General features: G+C 42.0%; 1 protein-coding gene across 2 annotated transcripts in view; it reads left to right on the top strand.

Annotated features, from left to right (window-relative positions):
• SYBU (syntabulin) overlaps positions 1–19,767 on the top strand; it is a 62,164-nt gene extending 42,397 nt beyond the window's left edge. For both annotated transcript variants that reach the window (XM_075920208.2, XM_075920209.2), the window contains exons 4-7: positions 13,076–13,178; positions 15,891–16,094; positions 16,932–17,081; positions 18,039–19,767. In XM_075920208.2, coding sequence (XP_075776323.2) covers positions 13,076–13,178; positions 15,891–16,094; positions 16,932–17,081; positions 18,039–19,167 — 1,586 coding nt within the window. In that variant the 3' untranslated portion in view covers positions 19,168–19,767. The remainder of the gene's footprint in view (positions 1–13,075; positions 13,179–15,890; positions 16,095–16,931; positions 17,082–18,038) is intronic.
• The last annotated feature ends 965 nt before the right edge of the window (positions 19,768–20,732 follow it).

Genomic DNA, 20,732 nt, shown 5'->3' on the forward strand with positions numbered 1-20,732 from the left:
TACACTCCCAGGGATGGTGTAGACGGAGCTTGATCCTGCCTTGAGGGCGGGGGGCTGGACTGGACCTCTCGAGGTCCCTTCCAGTCCTATTATTCTATGATTCTATGATTCTATCCCCCTGCCCTGGCTCCTGCACCCTCCACTTTGCCAGCCCCCTGAACAATGCTAGGTGTAAATAGTTTTTAAATATGTTAAAGTTTAACCTCGAATGTATTTTTCAGTGTGTATATCTGCTTAACTGAAGCTTTTACCAACTTCTTTTCCTGGCTGTTTTTTGCTATGTTCAGTCTGTTCTGCGTTCATAAGAGAAATACTGTGTATATGAGAGAGACCATAATGAATTCTCCTTCAGGAGACTGTTTTTGTAATTGTGTTTTGTTCTTAAACAATATCTAGTCTCTCTCTGGTAAATGTTTGAAATAGCTTGCTGAATCCGTAATTACATTAAAAGCATTCTGGGCCTGGTCCAGCAAGATTTTCTCATTTTACTCCCTCTGAGCTCAGTTTTTATTTTAAGCTATTACCTTTGCACTACTACTCATAACAGTCTGACTTCTTCATTAATTTTTTGTTGCTTTTCAGCTATCATGTCCCCCACCTCTGCTGCTGTTTTTTACCACCTTAGAATGTACAATTATATTCCTTTAATCTCTCTTCATAAACAATGCTGTGTAATCTTATTTTTATTATTGTTGTCTTTTTGTTTTCTTCCATTTTTCAGCAAGGATGCTGCATTTATATTGTATTTGGAATGATGCTTAATTGAGAATTTATTAATTACTGCCTTATTTTTCTTATATGTAGTAGATCCTTTATATGCAAGATTTTGAACACTAATTCTCAGAGCACCATTTTAAGAATATGTAGTTGGAAAAACTGAGTAAAAAAGGGATATAAAACACTGTTTTTCCTGTGTAGTAGCAAAACCTTTGAATTGGTTAATGTTTTTCCTCTGTATTCCATGATCCCAACTCATCGTGCTCCATGTTACTTTGTAGTAAGTGTTGTCCCGCTTTGTTCTTCTAGCTGTGATTTTTTTCTCACTCTTTCAAATGCAAATTAAATTCCATCTGGATAATTTCTGCCTGATCTCTAAATTCCCAAGAAATACTGTTTTGCAATCTCTCTTGATCCCAATTGTCTTGGCAAACTGCCTCCAAGACTGATAGCATCTGCAATTTAAGCAGGGTTTTTTGTTTTGTTTTGTTTTTGTTTATCATTGATTTATTGGAGAGAAAAAACAGTGTTTGCCCAGAACAGACCCTTAATAGTTTCCCTCTCAATACCTCATCCTAGTTTAATTCTTTACTATTAATAAATACTCTCTGTCTATGCTCATTTAACCACCCCCACAGTATTCCTGGCCATGCAGCATTGCTTTGTATTTTTAAATTGTTTTAATAAATCTCATTTTACATACAATTGAGAACTCAGTGAGGATTGTTCAACTTTTAAGTGTGTATTTTCCCACTTATATGCATAAATTCTGTTGTAGCTGAAATGTATGTATTTAGATTGGGAGATGAAAACCAATAATTATCAGATAAATATTTTCTTACTGGTTTAGTAGTAGAGTAGTGTGGTATCACCCAGGGGTGTTCAAACTCTGGGTCGTGGCTTATAAGAGCTAGCTGGCCGCAAGATACTTTACCTGCACCTTTGTAGATATGGGTGATCTCAGCTCCCATTGGCCACAGATTGCCTTTCTCAGCCAATGGGAGATTCGGGAAGCAGTGTTGCGTAGCCAGTTAAACATAACATTTAACCAGTTAATTGATTAAACAGGCTTTTCATCCCTATTCAGGGTGGTGCCTACAGGAAACCCCTTGTAATGGGTTTCTCACTGGGATAGCACTGAGTTCTCTGACCCTATTTTATGCTGCTATGACAAGCAGTAGACACGCTCCTGGTCTTACAGTCCCACTAGTATACTTACAGGTAGGGACACACCTTGCTGCATGAATCAGTAATAGAAAGTCTCTAGTCATGGCATGGTCTCAGGTCCCCAGCATGCACCCCTTCTCAGTGCCAAACTTATACCATTTTGCACTGTATATAGTAAGGATGTTAAGGACTAGTCGATTCCCCCCGCTCCCTTGCTACCTCTGTCAGATAGAGAAAACAAAGTGGGAGGGAAGAGGGGATACTTCAAAGCAGCAGTGCCGCATAGAGCCTATACCCGAGTTCCGTATGGCGCTGCCACTTTGAAACGCCACCTCAGCGTTTCAAAGCAGGGCCGCAAGGAGCTGACCCTGGGCCCCATGCAGCGCTGCCTCTTAAAGGAACAGCGCCGCACAGCTGATCCTTGGCTCAGCTGTGCGGCACTACCCCTTTGAAATGCCAAAGCGGCAGCACCACGTGGAGCCTGGGGTCAACTAGGGACTGCCCAGCTGATCCCGGGCTCTGCGCGCATTTCCGTGAACCCAGGATCAATTGGAGAGTTGTAGCCAGACATGAACCCCATCTTGTTTCCCCCCCTTCCCCCAGAGAGCAAGAGAAAGGCAGTCAGCCTTTGATGCCCTGGGAACACAGGTGTGCTGCCTGTCGCTGACTCTATCATAAACAGAAACCAGACAGTAAATGGGCTAGCTGATGACTGGGAGGCCTCCCGTCGCCCTGATGGCTAGTACCAGTAATTGACATGCCCGCACTGTCCCAGAAGAGGAATTTTCGCCCATCACATACTAGAAGTGCCCATTGTCTGCATTTTCCCAGGTGTGAATTATGCTTTGCATCCTTCATGGAAAACTTGGCGTTCAAAGCCATTTTTCCTAATTGGCCACTTGAGACCAGGAAGAAGCCTACGTGACCCAAGGGGTATAAAGAGGGGTTTAGTAGCCCACCTGATTGGAGCTCCAATCACCTACACCTGCTGGCAGGTATTGATTGTCTCCCGAGGTCCGTGGGACACCCAACCTCACCCTTCTTCTTTCCGAGAGATTGAGAGAAAGATGCTGGCCACGCCAAGTCTGGAACGCGGGGTGAGAATTGTACCTGCAGTGTGTACACTTTAATTGTTACTCTGTTATAAGTTTAGTTACTTTATTATAGTTTCTTAAGTCAAACTGCTTCATTTCTATTGTAAACCGCCTTTGGTAAGGTGATTTAGCTAAAAACTTTGGAAATAAGTGGGTGCCCTTATTCACTTTTAAATATATATATATTGAACCAAGTTTCCTTTATTTTATTTTCTCTTTCTTTCTCCTACAAATAAGCCAGTGCATGTCAAGCTTCTGACTTGAACCCGTGCTGCTGTACCCGAACCGAACACAAACAAAAGAACTTCAGCTGGTCATAAGGGACAGGTATAGGAAGAGCGTGGGCGTTTTAGATTGTGTCACTCCCAGGTGACAGATCCGTTGGGGCATCTCTCAGTCTTCCCTAGACTGCCCGCTGCGAAGGGATCCTGTATTCTAGTAGCTGAAATCTGAGATGTAATAAGCTCTTCCTATAAACTCAGGGCATCTGTCAGCCTGTTGGCTGCCCTCTGCGACGGGACCCCGGTCCTAGCAATAAACTCACAGACATTAAACTCTTTTTCGGGGCGCCCTCCAGCCTCCTAGGCTGCCCACTGCGACGAGACCTTGCGTCTCAGCAGTTGAAGACTTGGGTGTAACACACACACACACACACACACACACACACACACACACACACTGCCCTGACCATCGGCTGACAGGAGTCCCTAGCTAATTCCGGGTTCTGCGGAAATGTCGCCAACAGCTGGGGAGTCCCCAGCTGACCCTGGGCTCCGCGTGGCATTTCAAAGCGGCAGTGCAGCATGGAGCTTGGGGTCCATGAGGATGCTTCCACTTCAAAATGCAGAAGAGTCCCTGCTGGGGACTGCTGGACATTTCAAAGCTGGCATGCCCACATGCAGCCCGGAGTCAGCAGGACTTTCCGCTGGCCCTCCGGCTGCATGCGCTGAGTTCCACATTTCTCCTCGGAAATGTACGGCTACGTCTACACTGGCCCCTTTTCCGAAAGGGGCATGCTAATTTTACAGGTCGTAATAGGGAAATCCGTGGGGGATTTAAATATCCCCCGCGGCATTTAAATAAAAATGTCCGCCGCTTTTTTCCGGCTTTTAGAAAAGCCGGAAAAGAGCGTCTACACTGGCCCCGATCCTCCGGAAAAAAGCCCTTTTCCGGAGATCTCTTATTCCTACTTTGAAGTAGGATTTCCCTATTACGACCTGTAAAATTAGCATGCCCCTTTCGGAAAAGGGGCCTGTGTAGACGTAGCCTACAAGAGCCCCAGTGGGGGCTTTTAGGCACTTCCTCATTCCTCCTTTGAAATGTGATTGGTACATTCAGGCATAGTTGTGGGATTTGTTACCTTGGATTGAGAAGGAGGGAAGCCGACTGATACCTTTATAGTGGTTGTGACATAATACTTCATATGCTTCATGAAAATATGCTTATGATATGAATATGTCAAAGCTGAGATATGCTTTATGCAAGATGGCTTCTGGAAGATATCATTGGAAGATTGTGAATTGCTGAATATGATTATCCTATTTTTATGCACATATTATTTTTGTAGAGGAAGCTAAGAATATTGACCTGTGTATCTGTATTGCACATTTGACTTTTTGGGTCATTCCCTGTGACTGGCAGTTTAGGGAGGGACTAACATAAAAAAGCCAAGGCTGATGACCCATTAGCAAGACACAATGGACTTTAAAAGAGTTTAGTCTTTCTGCAAGCTAGTTTGTAGATCAGCTTGTGAAGAATGACTACAGGGGCTCTTCTGAGACATGTGGCCAGCTCACCTGATACTGGAATCCCTCTTGAATGCTGTACTTTTCCAAAGTGGGTTGGGAGGAATCAAACAAAAATGTCCTGCCTTACTGAAATTCTATAGCTTCAGAGGGGTAGCTGAGTTAGTCTGTAACAGGAAAAACTTAAACAACAACAATAGACTAGTAGCACCTTAAAGACTAACAAAACATGTAGATGGTATCATGAGCTTTTGAGGGTACAGCCCACTTCTTCAGATGAGAGGTGTGTTAGAGGTCCAGATCCAAGAATAAATAATGGAAGGAGGGGTGGGGGAGAGGGAAGAGAAGGAAAAAAAGAAAGAAAGGAGGGGAGGAAGAAAAAGGAGAGACAATGAGTAGATAAGCTTCAGAGGGGTAGCCTAGTTAGTCTGTAGCAGGAAAAACTTAAAAACAACAACAACAAATAGTCTAGTAGCACCTTAAAGACTAAATAGTTACAAGAGGCTGATAAAAACCACTAGCACCTCCATTGTTTGTTTGGTAGGCTAAGTGGTAGGATGTGGAAAGCAGTGTGTGAGCCAGCAGATGTCTTTGTTCATTCATTTGCATAAGAATTAAACTTGTAAATGAAGTTAGAAGGTTGGGGAGGAAAACAATGATTGTCTTCTGCTGGCTTTACCACTGCCCCTCCCCACTCCAAAAGGATACTTGAAAACACTTGGGAACTGCTGGACTCAGCCCAAGAGACACCTGACCTGTGAAGTCCTGTACCTTACATAACAACTAGGGCGAGAAATTGTTATTTGTAATCAGTTCTAGTGAATCTTGCTTAGATTGCATGCTTTTCTGTTGTTTTCTTAGAATTTGCTTTGTTCTGTTGGATACCTCTTTGACCACTTAAAATATACCTTTTCGTAGTTATTCATAGTTAATAAACTTATTTCTTCTGGTCTATAATATAGCCCAGTTTATGTAATTTCTAACGGGTGTGTGTGAGGCTATGTATACTTCCTTCACATGAAGAAAGGAAGTGAACTTCATTTAATTTTGAGTCTGTACCCCAAATGGGTGTGTGAGAATTTCTGGGTACTAGAGTTAATCCCTTAAACTGAATCCTCACAGAGCTGATATTAGTGTTTGTATCTGCACCTGAGGGTGGCCTTGTCTGTAGATTTTGTCAGAGGAGGCTGGAGAGCCTGACTCAGCAATTCCAGGGAAAAAGGGGGCACAGGCAGGGAGAAAGGGGGTCTCAGTGTTGTCTAAGCACTGTAATGACCTATCACTGGTTATGACTGATAAATCTGTCTCTTTCCTCATTGTTTCCTGGGAGGTGGCGCCATTTGCTGATTACATAGAATTCTGTGAGTGAAATGGAGAAAGTCTGACAACCACTACATTAAGCAATTAGAGGTAACTGTATCCCTCATCACACTAGCAAAGGATGCAGTCTCTCATTGCCTGGCCTTCAGACCAACAGTTTTTCAGGGGGTTATCTAGAAAGAAACCTGAGACTTTGGAGATAGGCCTTACCTCTCCCTATTCCCTGTTCCATCAATCCGTCTCCTTCATCTTAATGGTCCTTTCTGGGTTGTGTGAATTGATTTTTGCACAACTCTATGCTTGCAGGGACACTCACAGCAGCCCAGTGGTACATGAGGTAGAAGAGGTGCAGTGTTTGTACTGACTAGTAACATACCCTTTTTTGTGAAAAATGAGCTCTCAGAATTACAAATTTAGCTATGCGGTAAAAGGTTTCAAGATAAACTCTACTGAAACTTTACCAAATACAGCTGCATTCATTGCAATTACACACTCTTCCCAACTTTAGCTGCTTTTCATGGTTTCACTGGACCATTTTATACAATCTGGTCCTATCTTCTCCCTTGCAGGCTTTAAAGGGAGACTGTTTCATTTTTTTCTTTTGGAGCCCTTTCATTGATACCAGAGCTGTGCATGCTTTTTAAAAACAGGTAAGCTCAAAGAATTAGGGGTTTTGCATCTTGAAATGAACATGCCTTTTTTGTCAGTGTTGTTTTACTTATAATTATAAAATATATCAGTGCTATAAGACAAAAAAAACAGCATTAAGGTTCATTTTTGTGATGCATTCAGTATTAAGAAACCACAAGACCAGTGAGTTCTGTGGATTATACCTATTCACAGCTGCTTCTCAGCTTGAAGTAGTGATAAGAATAACAAACAAAAGGTGGTAAATTGTAATAAGTCCACACACTTTCAATACTAGGTTTGAAGAATCTGATCCCATAGATCAGGTGTCACAGTTCCTGTGGCAGATCTTGTTTGAACAATTCCTTCTTCCTTCTATGTTTAATATTAACCATTAAGCATAAAACAACAATCAGGAAGCTTAAGCATCAGTCTGGATTTACAGAAGCAAAGCCATTAACAGTTCAAGCTCTAGCAACACCTTTAAGACCACTAATATACCAAAGTTCAGGAATACATACAGTATATTGTACCCAGATGATGGCTAATACCTAGGTACAATAGGTACAATATCCACTCTATGTATACAACGTGAGCGCGTGTATATAATTTCTGTATAAAGGTTATATACACCCTATTTCTACCTATATCAATAATGTGCATTTGTTTATATTATATACGCTGTACTGTGTTTTGTAAATTTCAGTGCTTAGACAGTATGATGGTGAGCAATATAGAAACCTTACTATAGCTATGAGTGCACAAACCTGCATGTGTAATTACCAGTTAATGCAAAGGTTGGGTAAAAACATACAGTTGACAGTTAGAAGCACAATTGACCATGAGGTACAACTGGTTACCCAATTTGTTCTGTAATTATGTTTGGAAAATTATGTTTGGAAAAGTTTGTAATTAATTATGTATGTAATTAAGTATGTAATTATGTTTGGAAAAGTTTGGAAAATCAGGCCCTAAGTAACTCATCCAAAACTACCCAGCCAGTGATTGAGCCCAGATTAGAACACATTTGACTTCCAGCCCTTTAGACATTACTTCTCATGCAGTCACACAAAAAATAGCAGCTTTATGTGTTGACTATTAAAACAGATTTTGGAAAACATCTTAGTAATTTGACCAGACTTATACCATGCTATTGCAGATCTGTCTGTTATAAAGCACTGTGATTCTCTGCAGTGGGGCTATGCACGGTTCCACATGCTGCTAGAAAGCCCTTTGCAGGCAGTGGGAGATCTTAGCAATGGACTTTTCCACCTCCTGTGGGGTATATGTGGCACAGGTGTTGTGTGAGAACATGCTGTGCTGTACATTGGCAGCTGGTATGTAAGCAGGTGAACAGATCTACCAGTGGCTGGGGATGGAGAAAAATTTGCTTTTGAATGAATTTCAAATGAGAAATGTATGATGCAGCATTTGACTTTACAGTAAAAAACAGTTGACGCTGTCACCTAAGATAAAGGAACCTCAGAGTAAGTCAAGAGCTACGACACCTGGAAGACAAAGGAACTTAAACTGCTTCCACGTGTAGTGTGCCTTTTGAGGCCATGTAGCTGTTCAGATGTGTGAGCCATAGGATTCTTGTTGCAGCAGCACAAGCGTATCACAGAAGCCTGTAAACACTCCCAAAGCAGTGTAGCCTGGCAAATGGACACAGGCTTGGGAATTAGGAAAGCATAAGTACAAATCTTAGCGTTACCATTCAGTTGCTTTGTGACCCACTTCTCCTTTTGATCTGTTAAAATTTGTCAGCTGGAAGTACTACTTATCTACCTAAGTATGTGCATGTAAAGCTTGTGCTTGAACACATAGCAGCCTTATTGCTTTAAGCAAAGATGCGTGGCCTTTGGGGAAAATAGTCTCAGTAGTATAGGTGAATTTGGTATTATGCACAGTTCTAGCCTGAACCTTAAGTCTGCCATGCTTAGAAACACCTGCAAGTTTGATACTTTTAATATAAAAAAAGCTGCTTGGTAAATACAAATGGTCAGAGTTAAGTATGGACATAAGTGTCTGCAGAATTGAGGCTATAGAATTCTTGCTTTGAGGAGACAGCCCCAACCCAAAGTTCAGTATAATTTTCTTTGCGAAAGCCCAGAATTTGAGATGCTTACATTTCCAGTATCTGCTTAGCCTTATCGACAATACCTAGTTTGGCAGCCCTTCACTGTACTTTACTCCAAGTGAATGTGTTCAGAGAGAGGATATTATTAATCTTTGTTCCCTTGGAATACTTTCAGTAACAAGATCTGATTATGATGTGGTCTACTTAATCATAGAGTTCCCTCGCTTAAGGCTGTCTCTGCATAAAAGCCAATAGTACTCTTTAGAAAGCCATTAACTTCTTGTTGGTGCCAGAGCATAGTAGAGGTATGGAATATTCATAGTGTGCTTACCTGCTCTAGTCTTGTTTGTAAACTTGCATTTGTAATTTATATACATAGATGTTAAATAGTTAAAACAAAACAATAGTTAAACACAAAACAGTTCTATATATTATATAGGAATGGAATGCAGGATTTTTTTTGTTTATAGGGAAAACTCTGTGGTTGTTTTAGACATTATTTCCCATTTTCAGTTATTTTGCATTCCCAAGAATGGACTCAGTGGAATATGTACATGGAGATGTACTGAAGTGTTTACAGACTAAGGATATGTCTACACTTGCACCCTCTTTTGAGAGAGGGATGCAAATGAAGACATTTGAAATTGCAAATGAAGTTGGGATTTAAATATCCCACGCTTCGTTTGCATAATCGCGTTATGGGGCTATTTTGAAATACAAAACGCGATGTAGATGCGGTTATTTTATTTTGGAAGAAGGGTATTCTCCCAAAAATAACCGCATCTACACCACGTTTTGTATTTCGAAATAGCCCCATAACGCAATTATGCAAATGAAGTCCGGGATATTTAAATCCCAACTTCATTTGCAGTTTCGAATGTCTTCATTTGCATCCCTCTCTCAAAAGAGGGTGAACGTGTAGACATATCCTGAGAGAGCAGTATTGTTTTCCCTCTCCCCAGTCCCACACCTTTGCATTTTGTTTCTGTTTGGTTAGGAGTATGTTGCGGGAGCTCTAATATGGTTTATGGAATTTGTATTACTAGTTGTGTTTGCAGAGATGGCAGAAAAAATCTTTTTACATGAAAACAAGATATTTGATCTGGAATCGTCCTAGCAATAGAAATGGAACCTCAAAATACTGTTTGTCTAGAATCACTTTTTAAGAATATATGTTCCGAGGCCAACACAATTTGCTAATAGAATGATCAGACAGATGTGTGAGGGTCTGTGCTGTGCACATTCAACACAGAGCCCAGAACTTGCAGCCCAGACATGTGAAGGTAGCTTTAAGCCACAAGTGTGCCATCCCTATCCTGGATTGCGCCAGAGGCTAGAGAGGTACCCACTGGGCTTGTCTAAGGTCTGAGTAACAGCAGTCTCCCACAGATTGCCCTGTTGCTACATTGCTGCCTGCTGCAGCCATGGCCCACCATGTCCTCTGCACTAAAGCTTGTCAGGTGTTCTCAGAAATCAGCCTTAGAGCTGTATCTACGCTTCCAGTGCCAGGGAAATTCCTTCCCCTCCCAGCACCAGGTCTTTCCAGTCTTTATGCCACTGACATCCTTTTACCTGGTACAATGGAGCTGTTGTGGGATTGAGGATTTCACCCAGGAAGTTTTAGGAATCTAAGTAACAGAAAAAAAAACAACATATTGTACATGGTAATGATGATAAGAACACCCATGTTTTTCTAGATTATAACTCTTTGCTTGTTAGCAATGAGCTGATGGAAAAACAGTCGAGGCTCTAAAAATGTGAGATCCCTGAAACAATCCCTTCCCAAATTCCCCTAAAACAGGTTCCACTGTGAGTTCTTGTCCTCACAAGAGATCATATTTAATGGTAAAAATGGCTTGGGTTTGGTTTTGTTTTTTAATGTTTTGCTTCTGTGGTATTAGAATTGCTTTTGTGTTTGTAATGGGCTAACAAATAGGTCAGTCTACAGTCTGTGGCTCTGCAGCTTTAGAGAAGAGGTAGCAGCAGAATCCAGCATTGTTGAATGTCATGGGGTTTTCTTATTTGCTGTTGGCATTTAAATTTGAATGTACAGAGTAGGGATGTAAAATCCCATTTAATCAGTTAAACAGTTAACTGCTTAAAGGGGAAGGAGAAATGGCCTGGCTGGAGTGCCTCCCCTCCCACCCATGGCAGGTGGCTTTGGCCAGGCTGGACCCTCCATGGGCGGGGCCTGCTTCAGCTGGGCTGGAGTACCCTCCCTCCATCCACGGGGTGGTGTGTTTCTCTGGCTGGGTCGATAAGCTCAGTGCTTTGGCAGCCACCTCGTTGTACTGTGCCCCCAGCCCTCAATTGCTGGGAGGTTTTCAACCAGCTGCCACAGCTAGACAAGTAGATGGTGTGGGCTGGAGATGGGATATGGCCGGGGATAAGTGATTCAGCATATCCCTCAGAGAACTCTCCACCATCAAATCTCCTTTGGGCCTAAATCACAACTCAAAGCTGTCCTCCTGCAGAGGAACCCTTGGGGAGGAGGGCAATGCACTACGGCTTTATCCGTCCCTTCTCCTCCTCTCAAGAGCTGAATTCTCTTCCCCTGGTGCAGTAGCCAAGGTGGCAAGGGAAGGTACAATGTGCACACTTCCACTTCCTCTGCTGGTTTGCCACATGACCTCGGGTGACTCATCTCTTTGTGTTTCATAGAAGCATAGGACACTAGAACTGGAAGGGATCTCGAGAGATTGTCGAGTCCAATCCCCTGCCCCCATGGCCGGACCCAGTACTGTCATCCCAGGTAGATGTCTATCTAACCTGCTTTTAAATATCTCCAGAAATGGAGATTCCACAACCTCCCTAGGCAACTTATTCCAGGGTTAAATCACCCTGAAAGTTAGGAAGTTTTTCTAATCTCCAACCTAAACCTTCCTTGTTGCAGTTTAAGCCCATTGCTTCTTGTCCTAGCCTCAGAGGCTATGGAGAACAATTTTTCTCCCTCTTCCTTGTGACACCCTTTTAGATACCTGAAAACCGCTATCATATCCCCCCCTCAGTCTTCTCCTTTCCAAACTTAACAAGCCCAGTTCTTTCAGTCTTCCTTCATAGTTCATGTTTTCTAGACTTTTAATCATTTAGTTGCTCTTCTTTGTACCTTCTCCAGTTTCTCCACATCTTTCTTGAAATGTGGTGCCCAGAACTGGACACAATACTCCAATTGAGGCCTGATCAGCACAGAGTAGAGCAGAAGAATGACTTCTTGTGTTTTGCTCAGAATGCTTCTATTAATGTATCTCAGGATCATGTTTGCTTATTTTACAGCAGTGTCACACTGTTGCCTCATGTTTAACTTGTGGTCCATTATGACCCCTAGGTCTCTTTCTGCTGTACTCCTTCCTAGACAATCACTTTCCATTCTGTATGTGTGAAAATGGTTGTTCCCATTTACCCATTTGTAATTTGCATATAACTGATGAGTTTTTGAAGGAACTAATTAATGGTTACAAAGTGCTTTGGGATCCAGGGATGAAAGATACTGTGTATATAGTAATTTTTCTTCTGGCTGATAAGCTGTTATTAAAGCAAGTTGGACGCTTATTTCCATCCCCTTCTATGGAGCTCTCACACTGGCATCTTTTTTTCATCGCTTTTTGCAGCACTGGGTTTGGATATGACAAACATGAAAAAATTGCTAAGTTTTGTTTAGGTGATGAGAGTTTCTTTACCCAGTGAACTGTCCTACTTCGGAGCTGAGCAAAAATGAGCGCTGTTTTCCTTTAAATAAGAGTCTGGGAAGTGAAAGCAGTAAATCATAGAAAGTTAGTCATCAGATAGTTTGGTTTAATACCAAAGAAGCAGCCTAGAGCCAGGCATTGTTATTGGATTACTGTAAAACTGTTCAGAAGTGCCTTACTATTTCTGTGTCAGATTAAAGCCTATATGTGGATTATTAGAAACAGATGAGCTGATAAGTGTCTCCTCCTTCCCCAGATAAGTCACATTTTTCTGTTTAAAGTGTGGAGAATCCAGCAGCAGTTTGCACAATGTGACTATGCGCTTGAAAGAATGGGCAGCATCTCCACTCTTATGTTTCCATGAAAATGTATATCGCCTGCTTCTAGAACAACTTATGCAGAATGTCCTGTTGTTTTTTATTGGTGTAGTAGTGTCTGTTTTGAGGGAGCTGTTGAAAGTCTGGAATACATCCACAGTTTCTCCTAGAGGGTGTGTTTGAAAACACAAGCTGACTTGCAAAGTTTACATGGGCAGGCAAAGGAAGGATGGCTATGATTCATCATCACTTTTCAAAACAGCACATCTATCCTTGCGTTATAATTTCCATCATGTTTTTACTCTTCCCTTTTCCTCTCCAGGGAGTGAAGCTGATTTTAGCTCTTCAAGCAGCACAGGCAGCATTTCAGCTCCTGAAGTCCATATGTCTGCTGCTGGGAGCAAAAGAGCCTCTTTTTCTCGCAAGTAAGCAAAGCAATTTATCTTATGAGTGTTGCTTAGTGGAAGGACAGCCTTATCCATCACTATCCTACCTTTGAAAACAACTTGGACTACTACAATGTGTTCTCTGATAGCGCTGACATTGATGAGAATCTGTGATCTAGGAGAGAATAAATGTGATGTATTTGGAGAATATTAACTGTGATACAATAGGATCATGTGACCAACAACAGCTCTGTTCATTCCTGACATACTTTTGAGATCCTGTATACCACACAAAAATGTGTAATGTAGAAAGGAGGAGGAAATAACTGGGTGTTTGCTTAGTTAAGTGCAACTATTCCGACCAGTTAACTTTAACCTTCTGGTCTCATCACTTTGTTTCCCTGCTGTGACAAATTGTCAGCTTACCACGCACATTGTAGGGTCATCGTAACATCATTTGTTGAAGGAAAAACGTTTATGCTTGTGTTTTTAATTCTTGTTGCTAAATATCAAGTTCCACCCTTTTGTATCCATTCAAAAATACCTATTTCTTGAATGGTACGCAAGATACAAACCTAGACTCCTTGTGAGACCTAATGAGTTTGGATGGATATGTGTAGAACCCTGGGAAGATAGAAAATGTGTATCTGCATCCAATCTGCAATCTGCAAACATGGTCCAAGAGTAACTGCAGATTTGCAGGGCTCTTAATATATGCACATTGTGCTGTGCCTACACAACCCCTGTTGCTTGAAGTCTTTGAGCTATCAGGGAGGTTTGAAACTGACAAGACAGGACTCCTGCTTTGTGAAATCACAAGATTGAAACTAGCAGTGAGAGTGGAGGGACAGCATGATTTCCATATTTCCAAGTCACTTGAGCCCGTCCATGATGACAACATACCCAGTATGCAGAGACTGGTAGCATAATGACCAACTAAAAGAGAATCTGATCTCTATCGTGGTATTGGTATGCAAATAAACAGCAGTTTAGCTCTGGTCATGCTGCATTTAAGGAGAATAGGTAGCTGCTCCAACTGTGGGATTTTGTGTTTGACTCCAAGAGTAATAACTAAAAGATTAAATCCTAAACCTACTTTTTCTTACGAGCAGCATGACCTCGTTATAACTTTAAATATTCCTTGCAAGACACCAGTCTTAATTTGTCCTGAAGTCATGCATAATATTCCTTCAAATTCAGCATTTGGGACAGTCAGGTACTGTATGGAGTCTGGCTTGGAAAGAAATTAATAACCTAAAGTAGTGCTGAGCAAAGAAAATATAAATAGTCCTCCTCTTTCCCTTTTAATTGTTTTAAAATGCTTGCCTTCATTCTGTTTGATTCAAAAGAAGCAGTTGGGTTTAATTGTGTCAAATTTATTTCAGCATTTCAGTGACATCTTAACTACGCTCTTGCATTTTATTGAAGCTGTTTATAAAGACACACAAGCCATAGCACTGCTATGCTGGCTTGCAGCGCCACCACACAACCATCTGTTCCCTATAAAGTGTTCATTTTCAGAAGAGGGAGGGAACTAGGTTAGACAATTTTCTGAGGAAAGGATTTTTGCTTCATGAGTTCGATGGTATTTTTCTTGATGTGTTGTAACCTTCTCATTTCCTAGCTGGATTTTTTTTTCCATTTCTTTGGAAGTATGTTTTCACTTTTTGTTACAGTTTAGAGGAGCAGCTTCCACGTGTTAGAGTGATGGAGAGAGTTTGGGAAAGTAGATAAAAGCATTTACAGACTAATATATAACACTATAAATAGTTTCTAGAATGTCCTTACCAGATGCCTGGGTATTGGCCAGCACCGATCAGCGCTGCTTTCAAGCACAAATAGGGAATAGTTCAGAACGTTTTAAGACGGGGGAAGAGACAGGTATGAGAATGACTTGGAGAAAGTATCTGTGTTCTCCACTTATTGAGGCTTTGGGGCTATTTCAGCTTTCCCTGTCAGGTTCAGATCATATCAAAGTACAACATATAGTTGGCAGTGACAGTTGAAGTCCTCTATGTCATATGGAGAAAGGGACATTGCTTCAAGCAAAACTTCTTTGCACTGGTCACTATGACCTCTCAGGCTACTTGCTAAGGATCATGAAGTCTTGCTGCAAGCCTGACTGAAGAAGTCTCTTAGTAAATACTGAATTAGACTGTAGTCTAATTACTTTGAGAGTAGACTGGAAAACTTAAGTGTGCAGCTTGCTAGCTTAGATGGGTATGGTGGAAATGTAGAAACAAAACGCTAAATATAGGAAGATCTTGTAGCTTTCTCTAAATCATCTGAGTGAGTAACTGCCTCATGGTTCATGAAAGACACATGGTACTTGGAGAGGCTAAGGCATGGCTGCACTGCAGCTGGAGCTATAATTTTTAGCTCAGGCATATGTACATGTGCTCAAAATAGCAGTGTGGCTGCAGTGAGATGGTGAGCTAGCTGCCCCGGGTACAATCAGTCCTCTCGGAGACTCTAGGTGCATACTTGAGAGGTTAGTCTCACCTACTTCTGATAGCCCTTGGCTACACTACTATTTTTAGTGTGCTAGCTTAACAAAAACTAGTGAGGATAAGTCTCCTTGAGGTGGGATTTACTCCAACTCCAGTGTAACTGTACTCTAAGACTTTCCTTCTCCCCACCTGCTTTGATTTATTTTATAAAACAACATAGGGTGACCTTATAGAAGGACATGCTGTGATTGTATGGTTCAGTATAACCCAACAAGCCTTATTTATTGTGGTTTGCCTTTAGTCGAGGCCCTCATGGACGGAATAATGGATCTTCATCATACAAGCCTGGAGGCAGCCCACCTACTTCTCGCGAGAAGGACCTTTTGTCAGTATTGTGCAGAAATCAGCTGAGTCCTGTCAACATCAGTCAGAATTATGGGGTGTCTTCTGCTAGTAGCAGTAACTCGGGCTCCTACAAAGGAAGTGATAGTAGCCCAGTTATGAGGCAAGTGCTTGTTCCTTCATCCCAGTTTTAATTCTGTTATCTTCTCCTCTCCATTCTCTATTGTTGGATCAGTCCTCTGGCTGGAGAACAAAACATGTTGCATCTCAGTACCACTGAGACTTACAGGCAGTGACTGTGGTGTTGGTAAAGGAGCAGCAAGGAATACAGTCCATCCCATTGTCCTCCCACCATGGAAGCTCGATACCTGTTCATCACAAGATATATGTCTGCCCTTACCCTAAGGGCTATATTAGCCAGATTTCACATACAAAGTCTTGTCTAGAGTGGCAAGTTACAGTGCAGTAAATCAGCTCCCAGTGCTGTAACTTCCAAGGTGTCCACACTGGCAAGACACTTAGTGCGCACTAATTCCTCAGTTGGTGCACTGTAGGTAAACCACCTCAATGAGAAGGCAAAGAGCTTTCTGAGCAGTGGCTACCATGCTGCGGTGCCAGTATGGACACTTCAGTTGTCTATTGCATAGTAAGTGGCCTCCAGCAATGTCCCAAAATCCCTCAAGTCACCACTCTGGTCATTGTTTTGAACTCTGTAGACTGCCCTGTGGACATGATCTGGGGGTGTTAAAACTGTTAGCTGGTTAACCACTTTAACTTAGGGTCTGCTATCCAGCTCCCTGCCCGATCCTGCTGTCTAGCCCACCAGCCTCTCTGCAGCCGGGGCTGCTCTGGATCATCTGAGCTGGTCACTTCTTGCATTCACCAGATACATCTGACGAGTGGTTTTTACCAACAAAAATTTATGCCCAAATAAATTTAAGTCTTTGTGGTTCCACAGGACTTCTTGTTGTTGCAGGAATAACACTATTTTATGTTTCAGACGATCGGTGAGATATACATCTTGTGGGGAGAATCATGGCATTAAAGCACCAAATCCAGAGCAGTATTTGACCCCACTGCAGCAGAAAGAAGTTACAGTGAGACATCTAAAAACAAAACTGAAGGAATCGGAGAGCAGACTTCAGGAAAGGTACATTTCTCCCAGGGGGAAAAAAAAGTTTGGGAAGAAGATTTATTCAGCAGTTTCCACTAGGAGTAAAATCCTGACATTCTTGCTCCCTTTTTGAGTGCAGTGAGTTTTGACTAAGAAGTTTAGAATTTGGCTGAATCTAATTAAATTAAATGTTTACAGCCATTGTAGGTTTTATAACCCATTCTGTGAATGCACACAGTGTGTCTAACTTATGGAAAGGAGCCAGCTTTCCTCTTTTGAACTTAGAAGGGATATTTTGAAGGCAGTCTAATTGTTTACAAGTCAGTCTGATATTGCACCCTTAACGTTTGCACATGCAACTGTTGACGCCTGTAAATTGTGGATGTATTTTCAGGGATTGGCTTTTCAAGTGGCTCAGTATGTTGTCTACTTCAGTTATGCCCACAGTATTTCTGCAAGTGTGAAAAATTGCTGCAACGTATTTTGTCTTGTTCTAAACCTCATTGTAACAGAAAAATTCTTCTTGCTCCACCCTCTTGCCAGCAATAACCCTCTGGTCACGAACTTGTGTGTTTTACTCACAGTAGTACTATGTAGTGATGCTTTGCAGAAGAAGAGCAGCCGCTTCCATTACTCAACAGCTGAGAGATGTATGGGTTGGAACTATGCAAAAAGGGGAGGGTAGATTTGAATGAAGTGGCATTTTACACACATTCCTCTCCACCAAACAAAGGTGTGGCATAGAGCACCTCTCTCATGCTGTTACTGGAGCTTACTGTGGTTAGGTCAGTGAATTCACTTAGTGGACCAATTTATCTTTGCCATCCATTGGGTTCATGTTATACCACTGTGAAATTGTACTGTGTGCATAGGCGTGTCAACCCACCTTTTCACAGCAGCTCTACACCCTCACCATCCCTCTGTCATGGAACTTCTGAATGCTTTCATTGACCAAAGACCAGACGTTTTACAGTGGTTTTGCTTTTGCTACAGGGAAACAGAAATAGAAGAGCTCAAGTCGCAGCTGGCACGCATGAGGGAAGACTGGATTGAAGAAGAATGTCATCGCGTGGAAGCACAGCTGGCCTTGAAAGAGGCACGAAAGGAGATCAAACAGCTCAAGCAGGTTATTGAAACCATGAAAAACAGCTTGGCTGAGAAAGACAAAGGGATTCAGAAGTACTTTGCAGACATAAATATCCAAAACAAGAAACTGGAGTCCTTACTTCACAGCATGGAGATGGCTCAGAGCGGCTCTCTGAGGGATGAGCAGTGCCTAGAGTATACATGTGAGTCACCTGGTAAGTCCCTCGGCCCAAGTACAAGATATTCCAAAATGGTGGACAGCCGGGGTATGGAGGACCAAGCCCTAGAAGACAGCAGGCTGCTGCTCAATGATGAGGTAACTAATGGGACTGACTTTTTTGAAGATGTTATTCTGGCTGCTACATCTGAATCGGATGATCCATCCCTCTGCACTTCCACTGTAGAGCCCACCCCCCTAAACCAAAATGCACTTGAACGGGGTTTTGCTGAAGATCTAACATCCTTGCAGGCAGAAGAGAAGAGTGACAATAGCCCGATGCTGGAACAGGGCATTCAGACTGATGTGGTGCCATACAGCCCAGATGTGGAGCAGCTCATTCAGAACATATTCAGGAAACAACATATCAGTCCTGTGAGCCCATTTGCTGCCTCAAAGGGATTGGATGGATTTCCTGCTGGGTGCTTCAGTGAATCTGCTTTGCTACTGGACTTAAATGCAAGTGATCCAAACTCTGCCATCCTTTTGTCTCCCATGGAGTCTCCAGCTAGCAAGGGGGATTGGATCGTTAGTGACAACCGTGTTATGAAGGAACTTGACTTTACAGCCTCTCATGATGAAACTTTCAGAAATGTCATTACTCTCTCTCAGGCAGGTCTCGTGAAAAGGTACTGGAGCAGCAGTTTCCTTGTAGATTTCTTGGCTGTAGCAGCCCCCATTGTCCCAACAGTAATGTGGGCATTCAGTACTCAGCGAGGTGGAACAGACCCTATCTACAACATCGGTGCATTGCTTCGTGGCTGTTGCCTCATAGCGCTACGCTCTCTGCGCCGTGTACCTTTTATTGTCAAAACCTAAGTGCAGCTGGTTGGTGGGGAAGAATTACAATAGACCATAAAAGTGTCTGTGTCTAATGGCAGAGTCTGTCTTTTTGCTCTTGAATATTTGATTTGCACTATATTGAGTTGAAAACATGTTGATTGTTTGAAAATGAAGGCTCAGTGACATGGCGGCTTGGTTCTACTAAGTGTACTATACATGTACTTTAGCAAGCATGCTGTCGCTTTTCATTCATAGGCTGATGTATCAATTCTTATACTAAAAGCTTCTACTTCCAAGGCAGCTTCGGGCACATATTGTATGTCTGTCGCGCTTAATGCTCTTGTGAAATCAATAATTGTCCTAGCATTCCACTGGTCTTTTGTGCAAGGGGACTGTAACCAAAAATGCATTTGTGTTGGTTGTTAGGCATCTTGCTGTGTTTGATAAATAGGGGATGAATATATTTTAACCACATTATTTTAAAGTCTTAAATGAACTTCTTGTAACTTGCTAGTCATTCAAGCCATGTTAAATATTGTCTAAGTGGTTGTGAATTAACTTATTTTTTTGCTTATTTAATTGTTTTATTGGAAACTATACATTATAATCAAAGTACAGTAAAGCATGTTAAAAGTATGAATCTGTGTCTTATTTTAGCAAAACTCACCTGCAATAAACTATTAAAAAGTAATTAAGTTTAAGGTTGAAATTTTACACGCAGAGGAGGCAGGAGCATACCTGCAGTAGGAGTCGGTAGCTTGGTGGTGTTGCAACAACAGAATTTGGCCTAGAAAACATTATGGCTCCCACAGCAGCTAGTGACCCATAGACAAAGTGCTCTGTATTCTGTCACCAATCTCCCAAGCCATCAGTTCTGTCCTTCCACCTATTTGTATCATTGTGGGTTGGGTTAACTTCAATTCTTTCACGTATTTTAGATTTTGGCCAAGTATTGTGGCTCTGGGAACCCATCTCTTTGAATTTCTGCACTCTGAGAAGTGTAAAAATCTCATCCTTAATTTTGGATTCCTGTAGCTCTTTGCACTGTTTCCGTAGCTTTTTTTTTAAAAAAAGCTGGTGGACTTGAACATGTATACTGGACTGTCAAACGTGCTCTAACATTTGCATGTGTGTATGTAAATGCAAATGCACTGTTCCTTTGTGCACAACTAAACGTGCATGTGCAGATCCTAGCGAGGTAGTACTATCTGGTGGATAAACAAATGGAATAAGACAATCAAAGTCAATGCGTAACACTCTGGCTTGTCTTAAGGTCTCTCACTGCAAGAAATTTAACTGCACTGTTCTCCAGTTTCTCCTTTTGTAAGGTTAGTGTATCAGCACTTCCCTATGCCACCTGCTTCAGAGGAGTATTGTAAGGTGAGTGTTGATAGTCCCTTCCGGAGCCATTCATAAGCATTGGCAATGGGCAGAACCTAGCCAAAATGCAAGCAGCAGTCTCTGACAAGTAATGGATTTACAGGTACTTAGGACAGTTTGTCTGGACTGTAACACCTCTCTGACCTTATTAGATATTTTATGACTGCATCTTATGCTGTCCTTGTAATACTGCATTCTTAAACCCTCCTCCATCCTTCCTG

The sequence above is a fragment of the Pelodiscus sinensis genome, chromosome 2, assembly GCF_052426305.1.
Source record: "Pelodiscus sinensis isolate ZL-2025 chromosome 2, ASM5242630v1, whole genome shotgun sequence".
NCBI classification, from domain to species: Eukaryota; Metazoa; Chordata; order Testudines; family Trionychidae; genus Pelodiscus; species Pelodiscus sinensis.